The sequence below is a fragment of the Haliotis rufescens genome, unplaced genomic scaffold (assembly GCF_023055435.1).
Source record: "Haliotis rufescens isolate VD_foot unplaced genomic scaffold, xgHalRufe1.0.p SCAF_7, whole genome shotgun sequence".
Classification (NCBI taxonomy): Eukaryota; Metazoa; Mollusca; class Gastropoda; order Lepetellida; family Haliotidae; genus Haliotis; species Haliotis rufescens.
The window spans coordinates 43,298,726-43,324,089 of NW_025964361.1; the positions used below are offsets into that span (position 1 = coordinate 43,298,726).

At 37.9% G+C, this 25,364-nt stretch overlaps 1 protein-coding gene across 3 annotated transcripts in view; it reads left to right on the forward strand.

The window, feature by feature from the left end:
• Positions 1-309: 309 nt before the first annotated feature.
• LOC124132680 (PAN2-PAN3 deadenylation complex subunit pan3-like) overlaps positions 310-25,364 on the forward strand; it is a 35,363-nt gene continuing 10,308 nt past the window's right edge. Inside the window, exons 1-11 of one of the 3 annotated variants that reach the window (XM_046496732.2) lie at positions 310-618; positions 7,615-7,697; positions 15,751-15,921; positions 20,727-20,862; positions 21,464-21,726; positions 22,500-22,565; positions 22,696-22,800; positions 22,929-22,986; positions 23,673-23,831; positions 24,314-24,430; positions 24,867-25,028. In XM_046496732.2, the coding sequence (XP_046352688.1) occupies positions 456-618; positions 7,615-7,697; positions 15,751-15,921; positions 20,727-20,862; positions 21,464-21,726; positions 22,500-22,565; positions 22,696-22,800; positions 22,929-22,986; positions 23,673-23,831; positions 24,314-24,430; positions 24,867-25,028 (1,483 nt within the window). In that variant the 5' untranslated portion in view covers positions 310-455. The remainder of the gene's footprint in view (positions 619-7,614; positions 7,698-15,750; positions 15,922-20,726; positions 20,863-21,463; positions 21,727-22,499; positions 22,566-22,695; positions 22,801-22,928; positions 22,987-23,672; positions 23,832-24,313; positions 24,431-24,866; positions 25,029-25,364) is intronic. The other 2 variants (XM_046496734.2, XM_046496735.2) reach the window with 2 other exon arrangements.

Sequence of the window (25,364 nt, forward strand, 5' to 3'; positions counted from 1 at the left end):
AATAATTAAATTATAAAAGACAGTTTCTACATCTCTTCATTATTGAAAATAGATCAAGGTTGTTGCACAAGCATGTGTAAAGTTTATTGTTAAATGTGTTTTCTTTAAAATTTACTACTCTTATTTACTTGCAGTAATAATAAATGGTTTGTCATTGTTGCAAATGTAAAATTAATCCCTTGTAAATTATTTTATGGCTACTTTCCTAAGCGGAAAGGGTTCTGTTTATTTACACTACAGTCAGCCCCTGTGCTGTGTGATAAACAAATCATTGACCCAGTTTGGATTACCCACAATGCTCCTCGACACTTGCGCACGCAGCTATTGTATGGAACCTGTTCAAAATAAGCACAGTGCTTACTACAACTAAGTGGACTTGTTGAAGGATATTTATAACATATAGGCTTTACGAATCGAATTCGGATGAAGAGCTGATACATAGTTTTTCACAGACGATGACAAGTGCGGTTCCCCCTGGAAAAAAAGCCGCACTATGCCGCTATTACTTAAACACGGGGTCATGTATTTATGGGGATGAGTGTCAATTTCTACATCAAGCCCCTCCAGGAATGCAAAATTCGTATTCGAACGGACCCAGTTCCTCAAATGGAGAACCAGGTAGGGTTATGATGAAATGGGGATGTTGTAGACGGAATGGTGGGTATTTCAGTATGTCCGATGTTGTCTGATCGTTGTCCATAAGGACATCGGACGGCATGGGGAAAACTCGGTCGGTGTTTTTTTCATCGTCTGGCCTTGATAGTTGATCCGAGCCTGGTGTCAATTAGAACCCCAAATCGAACATTTAAAATATGTTTAGGTCGGGATTAACATCTTAGATATCATATTAACGTGTAAAATTTTAATTTTAACGTTTCTAAATGTGTGTACAAATAGAAAGGAGAGGCTGAGTTAACAACATTGATCAAACAAGGGGAGGTAATTCGAGTGCCTCCGGGTTATTCAGTGTTGACATGCTTTATGATCGGAGTCATTCTACCCTACCAAGAAATCTGAATCATGTCTTCATAGTTGTGTGAGTAACCGGAGTACCAGTGTAAGTCATGCATACCAACTATGGTAAAGTGGTTTGTTCAGTGATAAAGGACATCTTTGACTTACTAAGCTGACATCAGAAATGATTTAATTATATTTAATCAATAAAAATGTAGGTCTCCATAAACAAATAGGTTTTTATGCTTCATGGAGGTTTGCTTATCAAGTTACTTTTATTGTAATAGTTTAATCTAGAAAGCTTCTTAGGATGGTAAGTGTAGTTCCTCCAACCATGAGTTGGTGACTGACTGATGTTGGATTTTACAAGTAAAACTAACCCAAGGACAATGGGCAATGTTGAAAGTGGCAATTTGAAAAGATGACACATGTAGAAGAAGATGTGCTCAATACAGTGGAAGAGTACTTTTAGTTTGCTATTTCAAAATAACAGAAGGGTGATGGAAAAGGTAATATTCTATATCTGTTGACAATTATTAATCAGAAAGACTTACCCCCTCCTAAAGTTATAGATGTATGCATTGTCACTCAATCCTAATAATTATATATATTTTGGAGGGGGGGATACAGGCAGTAGTCTTACCTAGTAATCTTCCTGGAAAAAAAGTTAAATGGGGACAATGCTTTCACAGTCTGGTGCTCATTTGGGAGCCTGGACTATAATTTCAGCTGTGTCATAGATTTAGATATGTCATTGCTATGTAGATAATCATCATAAAACTTGTATTGGCAGACATGCTAAGAAGGTGGTGTGTAATTTGAATCAAATTTTAGAGATTGTCAAGTTGCCTGTGGCAGGTCTCCAAACTGACAATGATATTGATAATGAAGAGATAAATATTAAATGATGCGCAGGGATAATCTTAAGGATGTGTCTGAGTAAAAGTACTTTAGGAAAAAACTTATAGAATGAACATAAAACTTTAGTATTGGTCCTTTCTACTACATCTACTATGTACAGTATACAAGAAATACAAATTTGATTTGAATTCTTTTTCTAAAGAGTAATTATGATTTAGTTGCCCCTACATTTCTGGAAATAACCCATTATTATTTTCAACTGGCACATGGTTTTGTAAAATTTACACTGTAACATGCTGTAAGTAGGAGAGTGGCCCATTTCTATGGTTGATTGATGTCCAGACCTAACATTATACCTGGATGGATGAATGACATTTGGTAACACTCTAACTGATCTATAATGTCCATGGTATTGACTGGTTCTAACTAACAGGGCAATACAAGAGTTGGTGTTGCAGACAAATATCTTTCTGAATAATCATCGTGGCTGAAACAGTTTTGAATTAAACATATTGAATAGGTAACGGTATTCTTGTTTGTACCTACACCTGCGGCAATACGTTTGAAATACAAATGTTTTTGACTTTGTAATACAAGGTAATGTAAAAAATATTTTATCATATAGCTTCAGACTCTCTGTCATGGAGGATGTAATAATTGAAGTTATTATTTTTGTATGTTGCGCACATGCACACACACTCATCTTTAACATTTATTTATCTGCATAATTAGGGTTAATATGGCGCAGACTCCATAACTTTATGAGTTTTCAAACACTGAAAATGGAACACAGACATTCATGTCAAAATCTTTTCTTTATTGGTACTAATCTTAGCTTCCTCAGAGTTACTCTATACAGAAAAAAATATTTAACTTTGTCTTGTGACCTCTTGGTATGGTTATGATGGTAAATAATACATGATTTATTGACAGTCACAGATATATGGTTTAGACAAACCAGGGGTTGATAGTAATCACTGTTTTACCAGATGCAAGCTATCCTATACACGTACAAATTAAGATTGGACACAAATTATTTAAACTGTGAGTGCTATGGGACACATAAAAAGCATGTGTGTTTGAATCCTTAACTTTGTCAATATTGTAGAATGCATCAGTGTTTCCGCTGGCTTTTGAAACTGCCAGTCCTTGTGGACTGGCAACTCTCAGAATTACCTGCCCCCCTCTCTTTTTTGCCAGTCCCAACTTTCAACAAATTAAAAAACGTATGAAAATTTTTTGGTTTTAATTCTTTCAACATCATGTTCAGTGCAAAGATGTCATGTCTGAAGTAACTTAGTTGGATCTATACACTCATTCACACAAACTTCAGTCACAAGTTTCTCTCTTTTGTTTTAATATTTCTAGACAAAGTTGCTACAAAGTTGGTAAAAAACTGCTAATTACCAGAAAGGGGGAATGCTGTGCATGTTACAGATAACCAACATTTCTATATGGGTAAAATACACTCAAAGTACAGGGTGTCACTTGTTCATTTTCTTCAATCTTAAACTCCCCATCTATAACAGGCTTAGGCTTCTAAACATGTGCAATGACATGCCATCAACAGTGTAGAAAGTGACACTCCACAGATCACCAGCCTGGTACCCCTAGATTCATGCCTTGGACCCCCAAAAGCAAATTGTTGAGAGTCCCTTGGATTCCAACATTGCCAGACCCAGGTCTAAAGACCCAGATCTCTGTGCAAAGATCCACACAGCTGAAGCACAATGACACACTATAAGCCAGCTGACACATGTGACCACCTCATCCCTACCTTTAGTCTAACAACAAGCGTAAGGATAACTTATAGGGTAATTTAACTTAAACCTTTTAGACTTTCATGCTCAACACATTTTAGGTTGAAGATGGCACATCCCAAAATTCCTTTGATTCTTGCATAACTAATTAAGTGATATATGACAAGTATTTGGATTAGAACTGTGAGAAACTGGCACCATTCTTATCATGCTTGTGGTTCTAACCATGCTCATAGTAGGTGCCGGCAGCCGACCTTCAGGCTAAGTGGAATCCATAGTCATAGGTGTTATGTCCGTAGGACTAGTTAAAATATATAACACTCTCATATGAATAATTATATATTGTGACATATGTTGTTCATCATAATGAATAGTTACTTAAAATGATTTAATTTCCACTGCTGTAGAACCATCAATATGATTTATGTTACATATGCATTAGTTTTTACTAAAGTAAACATATTTTGGGAATGGGCATTAGTCACTTAGTACTTATAAATTATGAATCATACACATTGACTTAGTGTGTGCAATCTTCCTTGTAATTTGCTGTTGCATGCTAAGCCTTTTTTGGTCCAGTCAGTTTCAATAACATAGTGTCTGAATAATTAGGTTTTACAAACAGAAGTGTTTTGAGTAACGTCCTTAAAGATCATACTAAAATTGGTTTGAAACATGTTAAAGAAGTGTTGATATTCAGCCAATTTCCTTTTTATGTCATAAATCCTAAATATTTTCCAGTGGTTCGTTGGTGATAATGACAGGATCTAAGAGACTTTGTCATGCATGATACAACTAATTCCTTGTCTGTTCCTGGATAAAATGATGTCAACAAAATGTTGCTGATTGTATTATCAAGTTAGATTACAGTGTACAAGACACGCTTCAGTGGTGTTTGCAAGTTAGGCCTGACAACATCTGTATATGTGTATTTGGTAAAACCATGTGGTATTGATCCATCATTTTTTGTGTGTAGCATGTTGGTAATTTTGACCTTCACAAACATAATAAGTATTGACAGTAGGCTATTCTTGCGACATGCCTGAGATCTGTTGTGATGTGGTAGACCACAGCAGTGTAATGTACATAAGGCAGGTGTGATTATCATTAAGAGATGAAGAGAAGTTCTAACACTTGTAAAGTCAAAATATTTCATGAGACCAGTCAACATTGTCAGGCCTGATGAAATAAATATCAGAAATCTTTTCAACATGTCAAACTGGGGGAAAATGTTCAACATGTTCAACAGTGATTCTATTACCTGATTACAAAATCCTTGTGTTAGATATTATTATATAAATCCTGTGGTAAATGAACTTTCTAACAAGTAAACTGGACAAATACTTAGAATAGTGATGACCACATGATTATGTTTGATTCACAGTATGATTCAGGAAATACAATTTGGGAGTCAGAAATGTAGAAGAATATTATCAATCTCAATGAAAAGGATGGGATGTGGAGGGGTTAACTTTTGAAATATCACCTGCTTGTTATCTTTCTCATAGTGAAAGTGCATTCTTCATGTTCATGGCATGATCATGATGGATGGCACACACACCGAAACACACTCCCCCCCCCAAAAAAAAACAAAAACAAAACCCAAACACTTCTGTCTCCCTACATTACCATTTGTCAGTCATTTCAGATGTCAATAAAAAATAATGGTTCTGAACTTCATGATTAAACTATTGATTGAAAGATGAAAGAATATTATTTGCGCGGAGTCTGTGTTGTTTTTGGTTGAAATTGAACAAACCATGACTGCAGACTTATATAAAGGTCTGTGCAATGACCAACATGACCAAACACTGAAAAATGCTGTGATGCACTGAAATTTACTGTGTGCCTCCACAGGTAACTTACTGATAATAATGTAAAAAAAAGAAGAATCACTTTGGTACATCTACGCACAATACGAGTGTCTTATGGAAGGTATGTCTGTAATTCGCCCCAACCCTAGACATGCTAGAGTGTATATGCATCAGGATCCATACTCATAGATGATATATATTTGAGTAGATTGATGCTCATGATGTCAATCACTGGATTGCCTGGTCTAGACTTGATTATTTACAGACCGCTGTCATATAGCTGGAATATTACAGAGTGCAGTGTTAAACAAAAAAAAAACATTCTGCCATTAGCTAAGCTTCCTTGACATTCTACTTGACTCAGGCCTTGGAAAAGTGGCTAAAATCACAGATGATATTTTGATTCAACTTGCCCAGTTGTCTGGTATGATAATTGGGCTGTCAGGATTTTGTCACCAGTGTCAGGCTTCTCAGTGAACATTTGTGGAGGTTTGCATGTTTGAGGAGCCACTGACATGTTTAAATCCTTCATGCATAGAACAATGTTGATCTACGGAAACTATTGCTTTACCTGTCAACAATATGACATATGCTGAGTGTTTCTGAATTTAACCACTAATGTCAAGAGTTGGTTGTCATAACCCTTATGTAAAAAAGAAAAGGTTAGGCACTGAAGCTGTAAACCTTGTCCCACCCTCAATCATGTTAATTGAGCAGCCCCATGAAAGTGGGGATCCTTTAAGGCTTTGTATTAATTTGGACAGTCACTGTCATCACACTTTCTCTTTGAAACCAGTCAGTGCTTTGACATCTCAGAGGTATCATTGTGATCCTATAATGTCAATGTCTTAATAACTTTGGAAAATTATTTTGATACATTGACCAGACATGTCAAGGTATTCCTCAAGGTCTCAGTCTTAAGGAAAGGTCCTGTAAATGACAACTCAAGAAATATTTACTGTAAGTCAATGAAACATGGTGGATGTCAACTTTGTGGTCGGGTTACGATAAAAAGTTGTGAGTGACCTATGGATAAGGTCAAGGTCACAGTGAAAGTAATTTCATAAAATGTGTTTGCCATTATCACTGAAATGACATTCTGCATGTTCTAGAGACATGTTTTTGATGTCTGGTGCACATAGTGGTTATATTATGTATATTGTATGAATAAATATGTATGACAAGCGATAGTCACAGTGACCTTTCAAAGAGCAGCATGTGCTATTTTTCAGTTGTACATTGAATTACAACTTAGTACATGATATTTTGTTTATATGCTGGATATGTCTGTCTGGAAAGCTCTTGAAATACTTCTCACTGATATTGAAGGTTAAATTCACTCTCAAGGTCATTCATTAAAAATATATTATGTCATGAATGATAACTAAAGAGTGTTCACTGTACATGCTGAAGTGGGGTGAAATTAATATAGTATTGAGTCTTAAATTTGTTTAGATTTAGAGTCAAGGTCACAAGAATGGCTATTTGTAAGGTAGTTCTGAGTCAGTACTGAACTAATCATGGTGTTTGTAGGACATTTTTTTGTAAGAGCTAGCATCCATGTTTGCAACTTGAAATAATCGAGCAAGGTCATTAATTAAACCAAAAGTGCAGACAACTTCCTTATCAAAGTAACTATGGGCATGGGACTTTCTTATTCAAAATTGTACTGCATCTACGCAAATTTCCCACGCACCTGGAAGTGATGTTAATTGAAAGTGCTCATAAACTTTATCATATAATTATTTGAAGGTAGCGAGATTGGACTTCCTGTTTCAAATCGGTACTGCATAAGCATGATAAGGCATTGTCTTCCTAAATCTAGAAGTGATTTTTTTTAACCAGACATTTGTATCATTTGTTGGGTAATTTGCACTACTTTTGGTCACATTAGGCATGTTAGGGACCCAAGATGAATGGTGATAGATACTGGTGAGGTCAGCTGTCACTTGATTTAGTCAAAATGGTTTCTGGTGTGGAAATTTTGAGGGATGGGTCTGCTACTGTTTTTGCATGTGACGCAAACACCATACTAGTCTGTCACTGTTTGCATTCTGTACCATGGAAAGTCATGAAACATTTGATCATTTTGCATATTTTGTACGAGACAGGTAACTAATTAAAACAGTAATTTATTAGTCATCATTATGGTAAGAAATGTGTTGAATTAACTGTTTGTGATTGTGTGATATTTATTCGTTAAACTATGGGTTGTTGTTTTTCAGGTCTGGAGTCCATGCCTAACAATGGGGATCAGTATTTCAATGCTACCTTTGGTTCCATACCAGAGTTTCAGCCTTTCTCAGGGGTAAGCTTGTACTGCTTTCTCAGTGTTTTATTACTACATGTATATACTTCCTTTTACACAGTTACAGGAACCTGATGTGCTAATCCAAGTTGAATATAGATAAGACAAGAATATATTAATTGAGATTTGGACATTCAGACCCCTTAAGAGTGAAATTAGTATGCACTTTTTAAAAGTTAAACTTACTTTAAGAATGTAATTAAAATATAGATGGTTTTTGGGGATAGATATTAACCTGGAATGTCTACTAGCCAAATTAGTGATAGCATATAGGTACATCCCCAAAATGTTCGAAATTCTACTAGCCCTTAGGATACCATTAACTAGTTCAACTGGATTGGGCTTGCGGACTAGTCCTAATTTCTATCCCTGGTTTTGGTGCATAGTTGTGAGTCTGGGCATTTGTGGGTGAGTGATGTTTGCCTTTTGTTGCATCATTATTGTTGCAGTTGTTCGTGGCTGTGGGTGGAGGCATGGTTGTCACAGTTGTTTAGGTACTGCAATTTGCTGTGGAGAGTTGTGTCCCTTATGCTTGCAGGATGCTATAATGATGGGTTTAGTTCACTGATTTGTCCTTATTATGATCTTTGGTTTGGCAGCACCATAACCATGCTTGTTGGATTCACAAATGTGGAGACCGTCTTTGTGGTCTAGTGGTAGAGTGGAAGGCCAGGGGTTTGATCCCCGGCCGCCTCATACCAAAAGACGTTAAAAGATACCCTGCATCTGCCTGGCGCTTGGCATGAAGGGGCTAAAACAAGGAGTGGTCGGCTCAGAGTCAGTATGCTGTCAGTCACACACACACATGCATGAACATCGCTATATAAGTGCAATAATCTTGGATGTGATGTTTAAGCCCATTTAACCTCACCTCACAAATGTGGAAATAGTAAAACTTTCTTCACTTCAGGCAATCCACTACTGTGATTAAACGGAAATACTGTTCAAAGTGGTGTTAAACCCAGCAAATGTGCACATACACAGCTGTGGAACACAGATATGGACCTTTGACCCACTTTCTCAATTACACGATGCAGTGTTCGAAATCATACGTGAAGGCAAGGGGATCCTTCTTCACAAACCAAATGTTGAAAGTAAGGGGTCCAACATGGTCTACACTCATATTCATACACACACACACTATGTAATATTTATGGATATCATGGGCAATTTTAAAATACCAGGAACGTATTGTGCCTAAAAGGAAACTTGTGTTACATTTGGCTTGCTGACACAGACAATGATAGACAGTCCATGTAATAATACAATAGGATTAAGAGAGTTTTGTATATTATTTTATTGCAAATTGAACATGGCCCATCCTTGAATGATCCCTACTAGTGTTTTGCAACTTGACTATGGCCACTGCTAGAATGATCCTGGTAGTGTTCTTATTGATTAAATCAATCCATGTCTGGTCGATACAGTGAAGATTGATAAATCAATCAGGATTTCTTGTGATTGATTGGCTTCTCATTGCTCGTATTATGGAAAAAGGTATGAAGCGTAGATAGTGGGCACCGAACCTGCTTTCATCAAATGTCAAACAAAAAAGGATATTTATGCAAATCTTAAACCTACACAGATAGATTGAAAACAAGAACACTACTTATCTATCTATAATGAAGGAATGTTCCACTGCTTTGACATTTAAAGATGCTATAATTAACGTGTAATCAGTGATCAAAATTAAGCATGAATGTCAGAGAGCTCCTTGTCATAACAACCCATGTTTAGAATTAGGAAATAAACACACTGTTTTCAATGTGATAATCTAGGTTACCTGTAGATTTAATAGCCCTGAGTGGAGTTTTGAACCCAAAGGACATACAACTACAGGAGGAACACACTTCGACGACCCAGTATCACCCCACCCCCTTCACCCTCCCATTTTGAAATTGCTTCAGTTTATTTCATAGTGTCAGTGTGTGCCAAGCACTATGCCTTGTCATCAGAGTTGACTGTCAGGCCAAGAAAGGGTTTGATTACAATGTGTGAAACTCCTTGATGTCTCTTTCCATGAAGTCAGTATACAACTTTAGACAATAGTCTGAAGCCAGAGTCTGGTATAATTTCTTCTGGTCTAGGGGGGAGTCGGGTAGCCTAGTGGTTAAAGCATTCACTCGTCACGCCGAAGACCCGGGTTCGATTCCCGACATTGGTACAATGTGTGAAGCCCATTTCTGGTGTCCCCCGCCGTGATATTGCTGGAATATTGCTAAAAGCGGCGTAAAACCATACTCACTCACTCACTCTTCTGGTCTAGTATTATACTCGTCCATAAACTAATACTAAAATGTACTGAAAATTATGCCAGAATTCATTTTCATGCCAGTACACTCAAAAGGTTTTGGTTCAGATTGTGATATATTTTGAATAATTCTGACAGCACAGTAAAACTCGGTTGACTCACATTGTTTGAAGTTTCATGTATTTATGAAAGTCAAGGGGACCTTGTGACAGTCATAATATTAAAAGTTGAAGATTAAGAGGGTCCCTAGCAGGGGTATATCCGACAAAGAGGCTGATGTTCAGCCACAAGTCTGGAGCAAATGTCAGTCAATATTCCCAAATTTGAAGTACAAGCTTCCCAGTTCAGGTTATATAGTAGTAATTAATGTCATGGCTTTGTATAGGTGACTTGTATCAAGTGTATATCACTGAACAATTTAAGCAAAATAACCACGTCTTTTCCAAATTGCCTGCCAAGGGCACTTAGTTCGAAATCCTGGATAAACCCCTGCTTAGATTCAAATACCACTATCGGAGCACACCTCAACTTTGATGCCTCTAAGAGTGGCATGCAATGATGGCTATTTGAAAAAGTCAGAAGATGAAGCATACCAAAAAAAAGCAGTAAAAATAACCCTGCTTGCATTTGTATGGTTTAGTATGATTAAATTTAAAAAATAAATATCAAATTAATTCATAAACATCGAAAATCCCACATCACCTTTGAAAAATTACTCCATGATAATGGTGTGCGTCAACCTCATTCGTTACGTGCATCAGGGCCACATTTCAACAAACATGGTATTTTTGTAACTTTGTTAACTGCAAATTACATTTACTTTCGAAAGCTTTTATTACAAGGACTTGTGTGAGGGGAAATCCCCTTAAGCCCCCTGTTAATTTAGCAAGACGTCTAAAAGTGGTAACAACCTAGAAACTGTTACTGAGGAAGGAGCTTGCGCACATCCCTTTAAAACATTTGCTGAAGACAACCGGTATACTGCCATCTAGCCTTCATCTTATGTGCTATTGTCAAACTGTATCACTGTGTATCAGTATATAATTCATTTGGTCTATTGAATCTTCAGACTACCCCTCATAGTCGTACCTTGAAGTAACCATTAGCTTACCTGACACAAGTGTTTCATGGAACAAAGTTGTGTTCTGGAACCACTAAACAGTCAGTGGAATTTTCAGTTCTAATTACAAAACGCGTCAAAGTCACCAAATGCATGTTCAGGGTAGCTGACTTGGTTGATACATGTCATGGCATTCCAATGACTTGGATCGATGCTCATGATGTCAATCACTGGGATATCTGCTCCAGACTGGATTTTTTGCAGACCGCTGTCATACAGCTGGAATATTGCTGAGTGCGGCGTTAAACAACAAATAAACTTGAATTCCAACACAGTTATGGAAATTGACCCCTCGAATAGTCTCATAAACAAATTGGTCAGTCTGACCTTCTTACCTTTCTTTTGATTTATATCTGTATGATGAAGCCTTACTTTTCCACACAACCTGGTTTTGTCTGGTGCAACTACGTTTTCATATGTACATGCACCTGGTGCAAGTCAAATCAAGTTCCTTGCACAGAACCCTGGTTGTGAATAATTTTCAAAGTGACAGTTTGCAATGTTAGTTGTAGTATTCAGAGTGTGATAGCTCTCATTTTGTATGGAGCAGAACTGATAAGCATGTCTTGACCAGGCAAAACTGGAAACCTCCCATGCAGTACATTTATTTGAACATTGTAAGGGGACTCTACTGTGTATTTATGATTTGTTAGTCCAGAAATTTGTTGATCAAGATAATTTTGATGGACATTTCACTGTAACTTAGAATCCTTCTTTTTTACAGAATATGCAGAGTATATGGTTTGTTTTCAGAGCTTGCCCTGCATGTCCTGAGAAGGCCATGTGAAGCTTTAAATTATTTATGTACAGGAAAATGACTACCATGTAAATAAGATTTAAGTCATGAAGCAGATATTATGCCCATTAAACATTATAGAAAATCCATCACTATCAAGACTCCTTGTTTTAAAATGTGTAAAAACTCACAATGTAATCTTTTACTAACTGATGTCATTGAATGTGTTTACACCCATGTATTCCAAACACTGCACTTTAACCATGTGTCATCTACAGGATTGGACTGAAATCCGATCACAACTTAACATGTGAGAAGTGAAGATTCAGTTTCACCAACAAGGAAGGAATTGTTTTCTTTGTCGTGTTTGTCATGTTTATAATAATTTATGATAATTATAAGTCATATTATAAAGATAAGTTGCCTAATATCAACAAATAAATGCTCATGCTGCTGCTCTCAGAGCACCTGACATTGTTCTTTCTTACAATTGATCAGTGTCCATCCCAATTATTAAACAATTTCAGTGTTGTATAATTGGCTTGGTGACTTGGGTGTTTGCGTGTCATTGTCATCATACCCCGTTTCTGTGGGATATCACTCTGGATTGTCGAGACTCAGATATGTTAGGGCTGCCATGATACAGCAGGAATATTGCTGATTGCAGCCTTTAATCAATAAACAAATTAAGCACGTTAAGGACGGTCTTTGAGGTTTTCTGCTGTAGCTTTTTTGTTCTACGGACCTTCAAAATCTTGACAGTTACCTGACCAGGAACCATTGAATTTCATCCTTAGTTACAAGCAGTGCATTTCCATTGTTGTGGAGGCATGGTTAAGATGAGGCCCATGTGGGGATTCTGGGTTAGAATTGGTTCCCAGCATTCTGGTTTTGAGAGTCGACTTAGTGGATCAGGTGGTCAGACTCTGTGATGTGTCATCATATCCTGACAGTTTGGATCATTGCACACAATTTATTCATTTCAATGTATTTTTGGAGTTTATTAAAAATAAATGTAAAATGTTACAATCATCAGAAGTCTGATTACGGTTTACGAGGCATGTTTCAGTTGTGATGTTTCATGGAAGATGTGGGGAGGTGGGCTTAGCCTCATGGTTTTATTGTTCACTTGTCATTCCGCAGACCCTGGTTCGATTCCCCAAATAGGTACAATGTGTGAAGCCCAATGCTGGTGTTCTTTGCTGTGATATTGCTAAAAGCTGCCTAAAACTGCACATATTCTTTGTGTTTGATTTGCAAATTATTGAAAAATATAATTTAAGTTTTACTAATTATTTATCATTAAAGATACTGAGAAAAATATTTTCCATTCTCATTCATGATTGATAATTAAGGAATCTTGGATTGCTTGTCAAACCGCTAATAATCTTAAATGTAAACCAGTTCTCAACACTAGTTATAATAGAGTTAACAGTTCATGGTGTAGGCTGTATTTTCAGGAATAATGTCAGATACCCCTACTGCTTGTTAATATGCCAGTCTCTTATCTGTCACTCACATGATGTCATTGATTGCTGCCTATTATGCTGGAGTGATAAATCGTTTCATGATTTAATCAATATGGTTAAGAAAAACATCATCAATCAAGTATGTTTTATAATCATTTATGAATAATCATTCAGTAAAGGACACAGATCGAATGTGGACCATTCGAAATGCATACAACTTTCCTAGTCTCATTCTGTTATGTGTTATGGTAGTGTTGCATAGTTTAACATTCAACTAGTAATCATGATTATGTTGGTGATAAGTTCATGTGACTGTAATAAACAATATTAAATATGAGACTAACATCTTGTCCCTGAAATGAAAATATTTTATAGAAAAAACAGGTGTTAAATATCTCTTTGATTAAATATGATAAAAAGGAGCCTAGAGATACTTCATTTTCAGAAATGCTGAGACTGCAGCAATCTAGACTTGCTGCCAAACATTATTAGACTTGTATTGGATATATTTGTTTCAGTGTCTGTAGGACAGACTACATCTGTGTATTCTCTTTGTAATTCCACCAGACCGTGGTTAGACATGGACAGTTGGCTGTTGGTACAAGAGTAGTAAAAGTATGAAGCACTCCCAAGGTTTAGTTATTTTTCATTGTCTGAAAAGAGCCAAGGACAACTTGTTATGATCACTGGTTTCTATCCCTGCCTGTCAGACTGTACTGTTGAACCAGCATTGCGGCTTCAACAATGGTATGTCTGTAAGGGTATTAGATTATACAATATAATGAAATATCAAATAGAAAAAGGAAAATAATGAATAAAAGGTAAGGATAAGGGCAAGAAGTTTATTCATATAATGCTGCAAAATGAGCAAAAGCTATGATCATGATGACAATATGTAATTTATGGCCCCTGGTTTAAAGTGCAGCAACATTTAGAGTTTTGTTCGTTGGTCGTGTCAGGATGCCCTGACCATTGGTTCATGTCTGACATAACCTCTGGTGATGGTGCATGGTTTGTCAGCACCAACCCCGTGCTCGTGAGCGTCACCAAAGTGGTAAATGTCTGGTACCTATTAAACTTAGCACTTTGGGTAAAAATGTAACTGAAATATTGTTCAGTACCTATTACACTTAGCACTTTGGGTAAAAATGTAACTGAAATATTGTTCAAAGTGGTGTTAAACACAACTTTCTCAATAAAGGGGAAATGGGAATGGGGGACTGGTAAAAGGGCCACTGCATCAGTGTGTTATGACAAGCCTATTATAGCAGTAAAGTGAGGGAAACAGTCACACCTCGACAAGTGTCAGTGTGGCCTCAGGTGCCATGGAACAAAATACTACGATCAGACTTTCCCAGTTTCACACACTTGCATCATAGAATGGTAAAAGTGACATATATTTTATTGCTGATAACAGAGGATTTGATTGATGTATTCTTTTGAACTGTGTTTCAAAGTATTTCTTGTAATGCAATTATCCTTTCATTGAATTATAACTTGCATTCAAAGTACCCGATATTCATCAGCCATTGGATATACATGTACACGTGACAGTGTTCGAAATTAGTCCGAAAGTCAAGGCTTCCTTTCCAAAACTCAAGCGTTAAATTTCAGAGATTGAAGGGTCCCCAGATTCAAATATATGAGCAGCCTCAAGGAACGAGGATCCTTCTTAATTTTGAACATTACATTAGGCCTGGGACGAGTCCAATTTTACTACCCGGGTACCCACCCCTCTATTACTCGACCCTACCGGGTACCCTCTGTGGGTCTCATGAGATAGGTACAAACCTCTCCGATTGGGAAAGTTGGACTGCAGTCCTGGCAAAATGTGCTTAAATACACCTTATAAAACGATCTGGTCATGCATACACTGAAGTTGACATAAGTCAGAAGAAATGGGTGCATTGTCAGAAAGAAATGCGAACATTATAGTGACTTGAAGTTTAACCATTGAGTTTAAGATAATTTTTGTCAAAAAACAATATATCAAGTGACTAACCACATGTCCGGGTAGTCCTGTGGGTACCTGGGTCCTGCTCAGTACCCACCCGACCCGAGTTACTGAGTTACCCGTACCAGCCTTACACTACATCAGTACATGATATAAAATATATATACCCTTTGCCAAGTTACAATAGATTCTTTATGAAGATACTCTTTCATGTGTCTAAATGACCTGACAATACTGAAACAACCTGATGTCAGAGTTGATATTTGTCAGTGAATTTGTAATGAAAACATGTTGCTTGACCTACACTAATTATGGAACTAATTATCAATCTAGTTTATCAACTAAGGGAGAGAATTGCCTCAAGGATGACACTACAATGTAGGATTTCTTATGTTTTTTTCTTGTTAAGCGCTCAAGGAACAGATGAAACATTTGTTGAAAAACTTTCCAGCAGTATCTCTCAGTAGAGTAAAATATAATTTAGCCCGAACAATCTTCAGTTTTGATCATTTAATTATTTCAGAGACAAAGGCCAAGATCAAGAAACGTCGTACTTGGATCCCTGTCCCAGAATGCCAAGCCATTTGTCCCCGCAGGGCCACCGGGTCCCCCTGGGCCTGGGGGGTTGGATCAAAACATGGCCAATGACTTTCAAGCGTTGAACCTGGCAGGAACCCCTGTTCCCCCCGGGAAGGTGTGTGGGCGGTTATATGTTCTTAAACCAATGATCAGACACCCAAGTAACCTTTGGGTGATTTCTTTTGGCTGGCAACTGAAGCTTTATCTTAATGCAATAATCATTATTCCAGGTTACCTTTAAACAAAAAGGGAGGTGTGATAGTTGATGACATTCAGTTTGTAATGAATGATAAGACCGTATTGTGACGTTTATTTTCAAATGCCACAAACTACTTGGTGATCCTTACTCTCAGCGAGGCGTGTCAGGGTGCTTTTTTGGAATTTGAGAGTTTATCCCATCATTGAATTTAGTGTTAATGTTTATTCAAAAGTCACTCATTCCTAGATTTGACATAAATTTTGGTCATAAAGCAAACAAGGATGCCATGCTCTGGAATGGACACTGATGTTTTTGAAAAGGATGAAAAAAGACCTTGTTTTTATCCCTGTGGGGATTCAGATGCAGGATGTGAGGCCTTCACTGCCGCATGGTTTTCATAAGGTCCCTGTAAACTACTGGTCTGGTGTCATGGCTGAATATGTAGAACTTGTTGCTCTTGTTTACACTCCCGGTTGTGCCTGGTTCATAATCAATTATTTACAGGCTGCCGTCATGTAATTGGAATATTGCTGACTGCAGCATTTATCAGCCCTCTTCTCACAATCATTCACTAATTTGTAGGGCATGTTGGTATATATCTAGATCAACTTGGTACCAGATAGCTGATGTAACAGCTTTGGACTGATGATGATCAGTCATTAATGAGGTATTCTTTTTCATGGCACACATTTAGTTATGCAGTCTTATGATCAGGACTTGTTTTGTGTAGAATGTAGAATGGCTTTGCAAGTCAATGTTTGTATACAGTAAAACCCTGTCAATCTGGACAGTTCCTAGTGACATCAGGATTAACAAGTTTCTGGAATAATGATTCATGGGCAGTCTGTCATTTATTTTGGTATCCACCAACTTTGCTATAAGCATTATTTTATGTTCATTTTGATGTTCTTAATGACTATTACTGGGGTGGGGGGTAGGTGTGGCCCAATTGTCGTAGGTGCCGCAATTCGCTTTCCAGAGATACCTATCAGGGGTTGATTTAACTGCTAGCCTTTGACCCGTTGAATTACGAAGGGCTTGCTGAAGCAAAAAAATTATAGCTCACCTGGCTTGTCAAAATTTCACATCCTTTCTGTGTAAATTTAATTTTTAATTGGTTACTGCTCATGAATCTTGTAATTTCGATGAGAAAATATTTAGTGGGGTTGAGGTTGTGATTAACTCTAAGAAAAAGATATATATCGGTCATCTTGGAAGAATGACCACCGATGACCCTTTTGTAATGTTGTGCACAACAATAGCATCAGTATCTGATCATAAATAGCCGTGAAACGAAGCAAATGGAAGCCAATGGCCTCCATCATTGAGTTTTGGGCCAGTTAGTTTTGAGATGGGCCATCAACCTTTAAAAGGAACAAGCCCTGCTGGCTACATACAAATTTGTTGAATCTATCCCTGCCAATCTGCCTAAGATTGTTGTTGTGAATTACGATTAGCCTGAATTTATTTCTAAGCACCATACCTGTGCTTGCAACAATAGAAACTTCACATTTTTTATCCACTAGTCCTTATAATGATAACATAGGAGAACCTTTAAAAATTAGTAAATTTCTACTAGTGCTTATGGTATGGTACCTTAAGGACACTTAGGCAAGGACTGTAGGACTAGTGAAATCTTTTATCACTGGCTTGTGGGTTTCACTGTAGTGGTAAACATCTGAGACCTGCATTGCTTTGGGCTTTCCTCCCACACTAGCCTGACTTGCTGTGATGTAACTGGAATACTGTTAAAATCAGTGATAAACCTTACTCACTCATTGATTCACTTACTATTACTGGCTGAGCTTATTAGACAGAACAGAATTTTGCTAGCCCCGGTCTTTGTACATGTCGATTAAGTCATAGACTGCATGGCTACAGTGAAAGTTTGTTGGTCTGGGCACCATTAACAGCGATATAAACTAACAGTTTTAGGTCACTAGTCCTTATAATAATAACACATTGCAAAACTTAATAATGGCCAATTTCTACTAGTCCATAGGATACCTTAACTGTTGGGCAGTTTGGAAAGGACTGAAGGATTAGTGCCAATTTTGAACAATCAGGAAACACTCCCTTCTGGATGATGAATTTTGGGAACATTGATACAAAACTTCCAGGCGTTACTAATAATCAATGATTTGACAGACCAAAAATTGTTAATAAGGACAATTACAATGGAATTGTTTTGTTTGAATTGTTGGGTCATAAGAGGCTACCAAATGGATCGTGTGGTCAGGCTCAGTGACGTGATAGCGTGACCTCATATCCTGATGACGTTGATAGTTGCCCACAGTATCAAATCACTGGATCGTCTGGTCGATTTACTGGCCACTGTCATATAGCTGGAATACTGTTGAGTGAGGCATTAAATAACAAACAAACAAACAACATACAGGCATCCCGAACAGTGTTTGTCTGTCTACAGCTTTACAGACTAACACGGTTTAATTGTTTATAGTTTGTCTCGAGAAGACATGATGGTCTACCTGTAATGTCATAATGCTACTTTGCAAGATCACAAACAGTTTAAATGAAGCCTTGAGCCATGGCACTGTAACATTTCTCAGTTGGAAGATGAAAGCATTTTATTGATTTTGTGTCCCATTAGCTCAGTTTAATGGTTAACATGATTGAAATCAGTTGGGGGCTGATTATCTGACTAAAGAAAATTTAATGAGAAGAAGTATTATCACATGATGATTGTGAAGCTTTATCTAAATATGGAAAAGTTATTTTGAAATTTCTTTTCTTTTAGAAGTGTTAATTAGGTTTACAATCTTAGTTGTGTCTGAAATGATAATTTAAAATTGACAAGACCCTTGGATTGAAGGGGAATAACTAGTGGATGCAGAGATGCCATTCCTTACGATTTTGGTGTAAAATTTGTGGTTTGTCCTCCCCCCTTTATGATTTTTGACATTTTTTTTCTTGAATTATTCACATGATAAAATATTACAGGAAATTGCTATATTGGTAATTGTTGACATTAAGCATTCTACAGTGAGACAATGCTGACCATTGAGAGCTATTCTTTCTGTTCTCATGTGATAAAATATCCATTACTTGGTAATACATGGCCTCTGATTGGTTGTTATATTAAAACACATTCGTCATTTTATCGATCAACGGACATAAATGTATGTACACCGACATTACTTCGGAACTAAAAACAACATTTTCTTTCTGAAAATCAATTAATTAGTGTCACATGATGAAGTTTATGAATGTATGGAGCTTTGACCATGTATTTCAATAATGTCTAGTCCCAACGAAAATGTTGATGCGAAAATCTTCCTCATGGTACTGTTGAAATTACTCTTTCTCACATGAAATTTTGTATTTTTACCCCACTGATTACTCCAAAGCTTCAATTACGGTTGGGGGCGGTCGGGTATTCTAGTGGTTAAAGCTTTCGCTCGACATGCTGAAGACCCGGGTTCGATTCCTGACATAAGTACAAAAGCCTATGGGTGTGAAGCCCATTTCTGGTGTCCCCTGTCGTGATATTGCTGGAATATTGCGGCTTAAAAAACGTACTCACTCACTCACTCAATTAGGGTTGGCATTTCTGTGATAATGAAAATGATATTGTATGTGTTTCATTTTTCAGACATTGTTTTAGAAAACATGTTTAAAGTATTTCTGTGTTTGTGATACTTCTAACATGTCTAAACTTAAAAATAATTAAAATGTTAATTTATGTTTATCAGATGAAATAGGTCATATAACAATACATGAAGAGGCCTGTTGTCAGATTTTGATGCAAGATTGCTTAAGATTTATAAAATCACTTTCACTGTCTCTTATTGAACTCAAATTTAAGATACCCTTTTCACTTTGTGTTTTGCCCTGATAATGATTCTTGGTTTGTCAGCTCCAAACACATGCTCATGCATCACTTCAGGCTTTCTTCTTGACACAAAGCTGAGTGGGGTATACCTGAAACACTGTTCACAGTGGCATTAAACCCAACTCACTTAGTCCAGCACCATGACTGTTATTACCAGAACTGATCTAGATTATTAAAAGCAAGTCCAGACAGCTCTATTGGTATTACTTATACTCAACATAAAACAAGTTACGGATTGTGAATATTTTGGGGGCAAGCTTTTCCTTATTGTTTCATGTGATTGAACATAAATATGTGTATCACGATACATATCGTATCATGACCTAGTTATCGTGATACATGTATGTATCACTGTGGCCTTGCTTTATTGTTTCACCCCACTATAGAAATTTAGTGTAATAAAGGATTTCATGGACTATATAAGTCTATCTCTCTCTTGATGATTTTATCTTTATGCATTCATATTGGTTGTCCAAAGTCCATACATGTTGCAGGGCGGTCGGGTAGCCTAGTGGTTAAAGCGTTCGCTTGTCACGCCGAAGACCCAGGTTCAATTCCTGACATTGGTACAATGTGTGAAGCCCATTTCTGGTGTCCCCCACCGTGATATTGCTGGAATATTGCTAAAAGCGGCGTAAAACCAAACTCACTCACTCATGTTGCATCATCACTGTTGCACTTGAAGTAACATATACTACAAAAAAGAAGTTAAAGAACACCCTATTTTTTCATGTGACTAAAGTTAATCTGTCATGGCTGGTGGGTATTGCACCGCACAGCCTTCCACTTGTTTTGTGTAGTAAATGTCCAATGTCATTTCTATTTTGCCAGTGATTGAGTGAAACTAAGGTGGATATTTCTGTTTCAGGGTACCCCGGCTGACTTTGTGAAGTCAGCAGCATCTTTGTCTCACAGTTCCAGCACTCCATCTTTCACTACGTACTCTTCCATGTTCAACACTTCCACGTCATCCACTCCCACCAGTCACATAGCTGCCAGTAGTGGTAAGTCTGCAGTCACTGCTGGTTCCAAAACAAATTATAACGCATTAGGGTATAACAAGAATTCCTTTGACTCACATGCTTGATCAGTCATGGGGGCATCTTGAAAATGCAGATTTTCAATTCCAACTACAAAACCTGGCTTTTCAGGTACCTGGGCAAAGGTGCCCCAGTACCCAATGTTTATCTCTCTGTGGAGAATATGGGGAAGAACAGCTCCCTGATACCCTATGTTTGTCTATGTATGCGTTATGATCTGTGAGAAAACCAGAGCCCTGTTCCACAAAGGAGTCATAGTGCTAAGATGATGGTAAATTCCATAGTTTAACATAGACTTGCGATAATCATAGCGCTGAGATTGCTTCATGAAACTGCATGATATAGGTCATATGACAATATGTACATGATCATCCGAGATTGGTCGATACAGTGCTGGACCCATTTCTCAGAACTTTAAGAAGCAATCTCTGTTGTGCTTGTGTAAATATCTTTGTTCACTCGGCATGCACATACAGTTTTGTACTTAAATTTCAAGAAATTACTTTAAAATGTTTGTCATGCATCGTTATATACCTATTTACATATATATATATAACAAGGATAGCTTATTTGTTTCCAGTTTACTCATCTGCCAGTCCAAATCACAGCCCTGGTATATCTCCAAGTGGTTCCCCACTGACGCTGAGAAGAACTGCATCGCCTGTGGCGCCGCTGCGACAGACCACAGTGCCCCAGAAACCTCAGCAGCACCCACAGGCACCGGGGGGAGGACCAGGGGGCGCCGGTGGACCTGGTGGACCTGGTGGACCTGGAGGACCTGGAGGACCTGGACCTGGAGGACCTGGAGGGGGAGGGGGCACAATCCAAGTGAGAAACTCCTTATTGCCCCTTGAAAATAGGTGCAAATACAGCACTTGGTTTTAGGATCACTGTGTCCACCAAATGTAACCATTGATATATTTGTGGTATGTTACTACTGTAGGGATTCCACAAAGTGATGTTAGCGCCAGGATGATCGCAATGCCCATGTGTTAACACAGACTTACCGTGATGGTAGCGGTAAGATTTGTGGAATGTCCCATTACAATACAATGTGAACAAAATGTAACCATCATATTCTTAGGATAGGATTTGGTGCTTACAGTGTTTGTGTGTTATCATTAAGTCAGCCCCTGGGCTGGCCTGAGTATTTACAGACTTATACAGACATTTATTTTGGCTACCAATGTGACCAACTTCTACTCTTTGAATCCATGATCGCCTTGTAGGGGGGCGGTCTGGTAGCCTAGTGGTTAAAGCGTTCGCTCGTCATACCGAAGACCCGGGTTCAATTCCCGACATGGGTACATTGTGTGAAGCCCATTTCTGGTGTCCCCCGCCGTGATATTGCTGGAATATTGCTAAAAGCGGTGTCAAATCAAAACTGGCCCACTCACTCACTCGCCTTGTAGGTCCATGACTAATATTGTTTGAAGTACCAAACACAGTTTCTACAGTTTAGTAACTCTCTCTATGCCTACTGTACCAAACTATATAGATGTATTTTTATAGTAATCTCTTCAACGTTAGAATTAAAAAATCCATTCATTATCAATGATTTCTTGAGATGTGTTCTTTAATCAGCTGATTTTATGTTTCAGGAAAACTTTGGAGGGACAACATACTTCTACCATCCTGATGATTTTGCTCCTCAGTATGAAGGAGTGGTAAGTTGCACCTTTATTATGCTATCATGTTGAATATAAAAGTCTGTCAGGGACTATTTTATTTATCTTTTATGTTTCCTTTTCAATTTGTTCCTGTATTCATTTAACATGATACTCTTTCTCACTTCAGCAATTGCCAAATTTCACCATGTACCCAGGGCTGCCTCCCCACATTGCTCACATGAAGGTCAAGGTCAACATGCCACAGTTCTTCATGCCTGATGAAATCAAGATGGTAAGCAGAATGACGTACTTGTAAACAAACTTGTGTCCACTTGTGTGTGCTTGGATTACAAATCAATAATCCATTTATTGATACATTTTTCAAATTTTGAACCTGTATCCTCTTTTTTTCATTTGCAGGAACTTCTTAACAGACATGCCTTAACACTGGCACAAATTGACCCTACTCAGAATCCAGGTAACTATATGTGATGTTCGTTGTAATAAGCACCCCTGGCATTACACCATGTACATATTCACCCCTGAGATCCATGGTTTCTCATGGTTCGACCAAAGTCAAAAGTTAAGAGGCTTTTCCTACCACTTTAAACTGACATGTCATGGTATAACTGAAATACTGTTCAGTAGATGTGCATATTTTTCCAGAATTTAAGTGCCCATAATTAAGGGTGCGTATAACACACGAGTGCGTATTATACACGAATAATAAATAAGTCTTGTGTACAATGATCAATCTGAAGGGGTGCTTATTGGTATTGTTCACTAGCCAATATATCAGCAAATATCGCCATGGGTGCTTATTAAAGCGGGACGCTTATTACGTCGAATGCGGTATCAATTTTGGACAAAATGCTTTCTTCCCAATTTGCCTGTGACAGGCACTTAGTCCTGTGCAGATTCCTGGTTGGAACTAATCCCCAGTAACCAATCTGATTGGGTGCTCAGGCTAAGAGACTTGTTTGATGGCATGTCTTCCTACCCAGACTGAGTGGATTGTTCACAATATCAATCACTGGATTGTCTGGTCCAGACTTAATTTCTATTTTAGCTGGAATATTGCTCAATGCAGCTTTAAACAAAAAGCAAGCAAGCAATTGTTGTCATCGTACATGAACCCCTGTCACACAAGAACTTTGTTTTCAGATGTACCGACGGAGGTGGACAACTACCACAACTTGTTTCCCCTGGAGCCGCCGCCCACCACGCAGCTCCCCAAGTCCAGTACCTTCACATATCCCACCACCTGCTATAAGGCTCTCAACACCAAAGATGGACTTACATACTGTCTTAGAAGGGTTCATGGTGAGCACCCAGCAGACATTGGAATTAACAATGCCCACTTGCACTGTCTTTGTGATGTTTTTGATCAGGGATAGAAATTAGCACTAGCCTGCAACCCCGAGCCAGTTTCTCTCATGCCAGAGGTATCCTAAGGGCTAGTAGAATTTTGAGCATTTGGGAGATGAACTTTATGTTATCATGATTCGGGCAGATAGACTTTCTAGGGAGATTTCTTTCTCTGTTGATGTTATAACATCATTTTTGTTTTATTCGACATGTTAAATGAAATGATATGGTTTCAGAACTGAAGTATTAATATTAGGGTGTATATTAAGATACATACTACTTAACAGAGCATATTAATTGCTTTGGTAACATTACAAATTATCAACTCTAGGCAGAACATGTTTAAAGCAAAGATTTGTAGCATGAGTCTTTATTTTGAAATGAAAGCTCCCAATTTTTTGCTATGTTTTAGACTCCATTGTGCAATTGTTTTTCAGGCTTCCGATTGGCTAACGCAAAGTGTATGCCGCTGATTGACATGTGGAAGAAGATGTTTCATCCCAACATTGTGCAATTGAAGGAGGTCTTCACCTCTAAAGCTTTCGGTGATAGCTGTACGTGCAGTTACCTCCACCCATCTTTAAATCTTGTGAACACCTTCTCTTGTGCTTTTATTAGTTAAACTTTATTATGGGTATCAGTTGTTGTTACTAAAACTTTACAAGCATGGGGTTGAGCTGTGTGAGGCATCACAATTTAATTTTTATTAAGCTCTTGAATATATTATGAGCACTATATTTGTGCTTGAAAACATTGAAAACACCTTGAAGCTTCCAAGTTAGGTGATATTTCTATGTTTCTCTAAGGCCACAGATTTTTTATTTTTTGTTTCACGGACCCGCTACCCCTACTGTAAAACAAGCCTGCAGGGCTTCCACTCAGGTAGACAAGAAAGTTGTAGCTTTTCGTTCTCAGTTCCAATTACCAAACTTGGGTTGATTCATTGTCAGGGACAGTTGTTTGATAGCATATTGTGTTGTAATGTTTCAGCTATTATCTTTGTGTACGACTACTTCCCTGGAGCCGAGAACCTGATGTCACGCCATTTCAACACACCTCCCACAATGAATGGCTACAGCAGTCCCTTCCAGGGTGGGGAAGGGCCTCCACCAGGAGCCGGTGCCCGCCCCTACAGTGCTGGCAAAGGGACAGGTAAGTACTGCCATATTGGTGACATGTTCGCAACAAATCTGTTTTGTGTAGCATCCAATAAGACTAGTATCCCTACCTTTGGTTCAGTAGTATATTTATACCATGAAAAGTTCCAAATGAACATAATCAGTAAAGTTCTGCAGATTTGCTATGGTTTTCTTCAAAATAAACTTTGGGACACAGGTAATGGAGTCTATGATTTACCTGACTATTATGTCTGTTTTGTCAGTAGCATTGATTTCCGTGCTCATGGGATTGATGGAAGTGGGAAAAGACCAGCATCACTTTGTGATTTCTCCCTCATTGAAGAGACACTGTGATATAACTAAAATACTG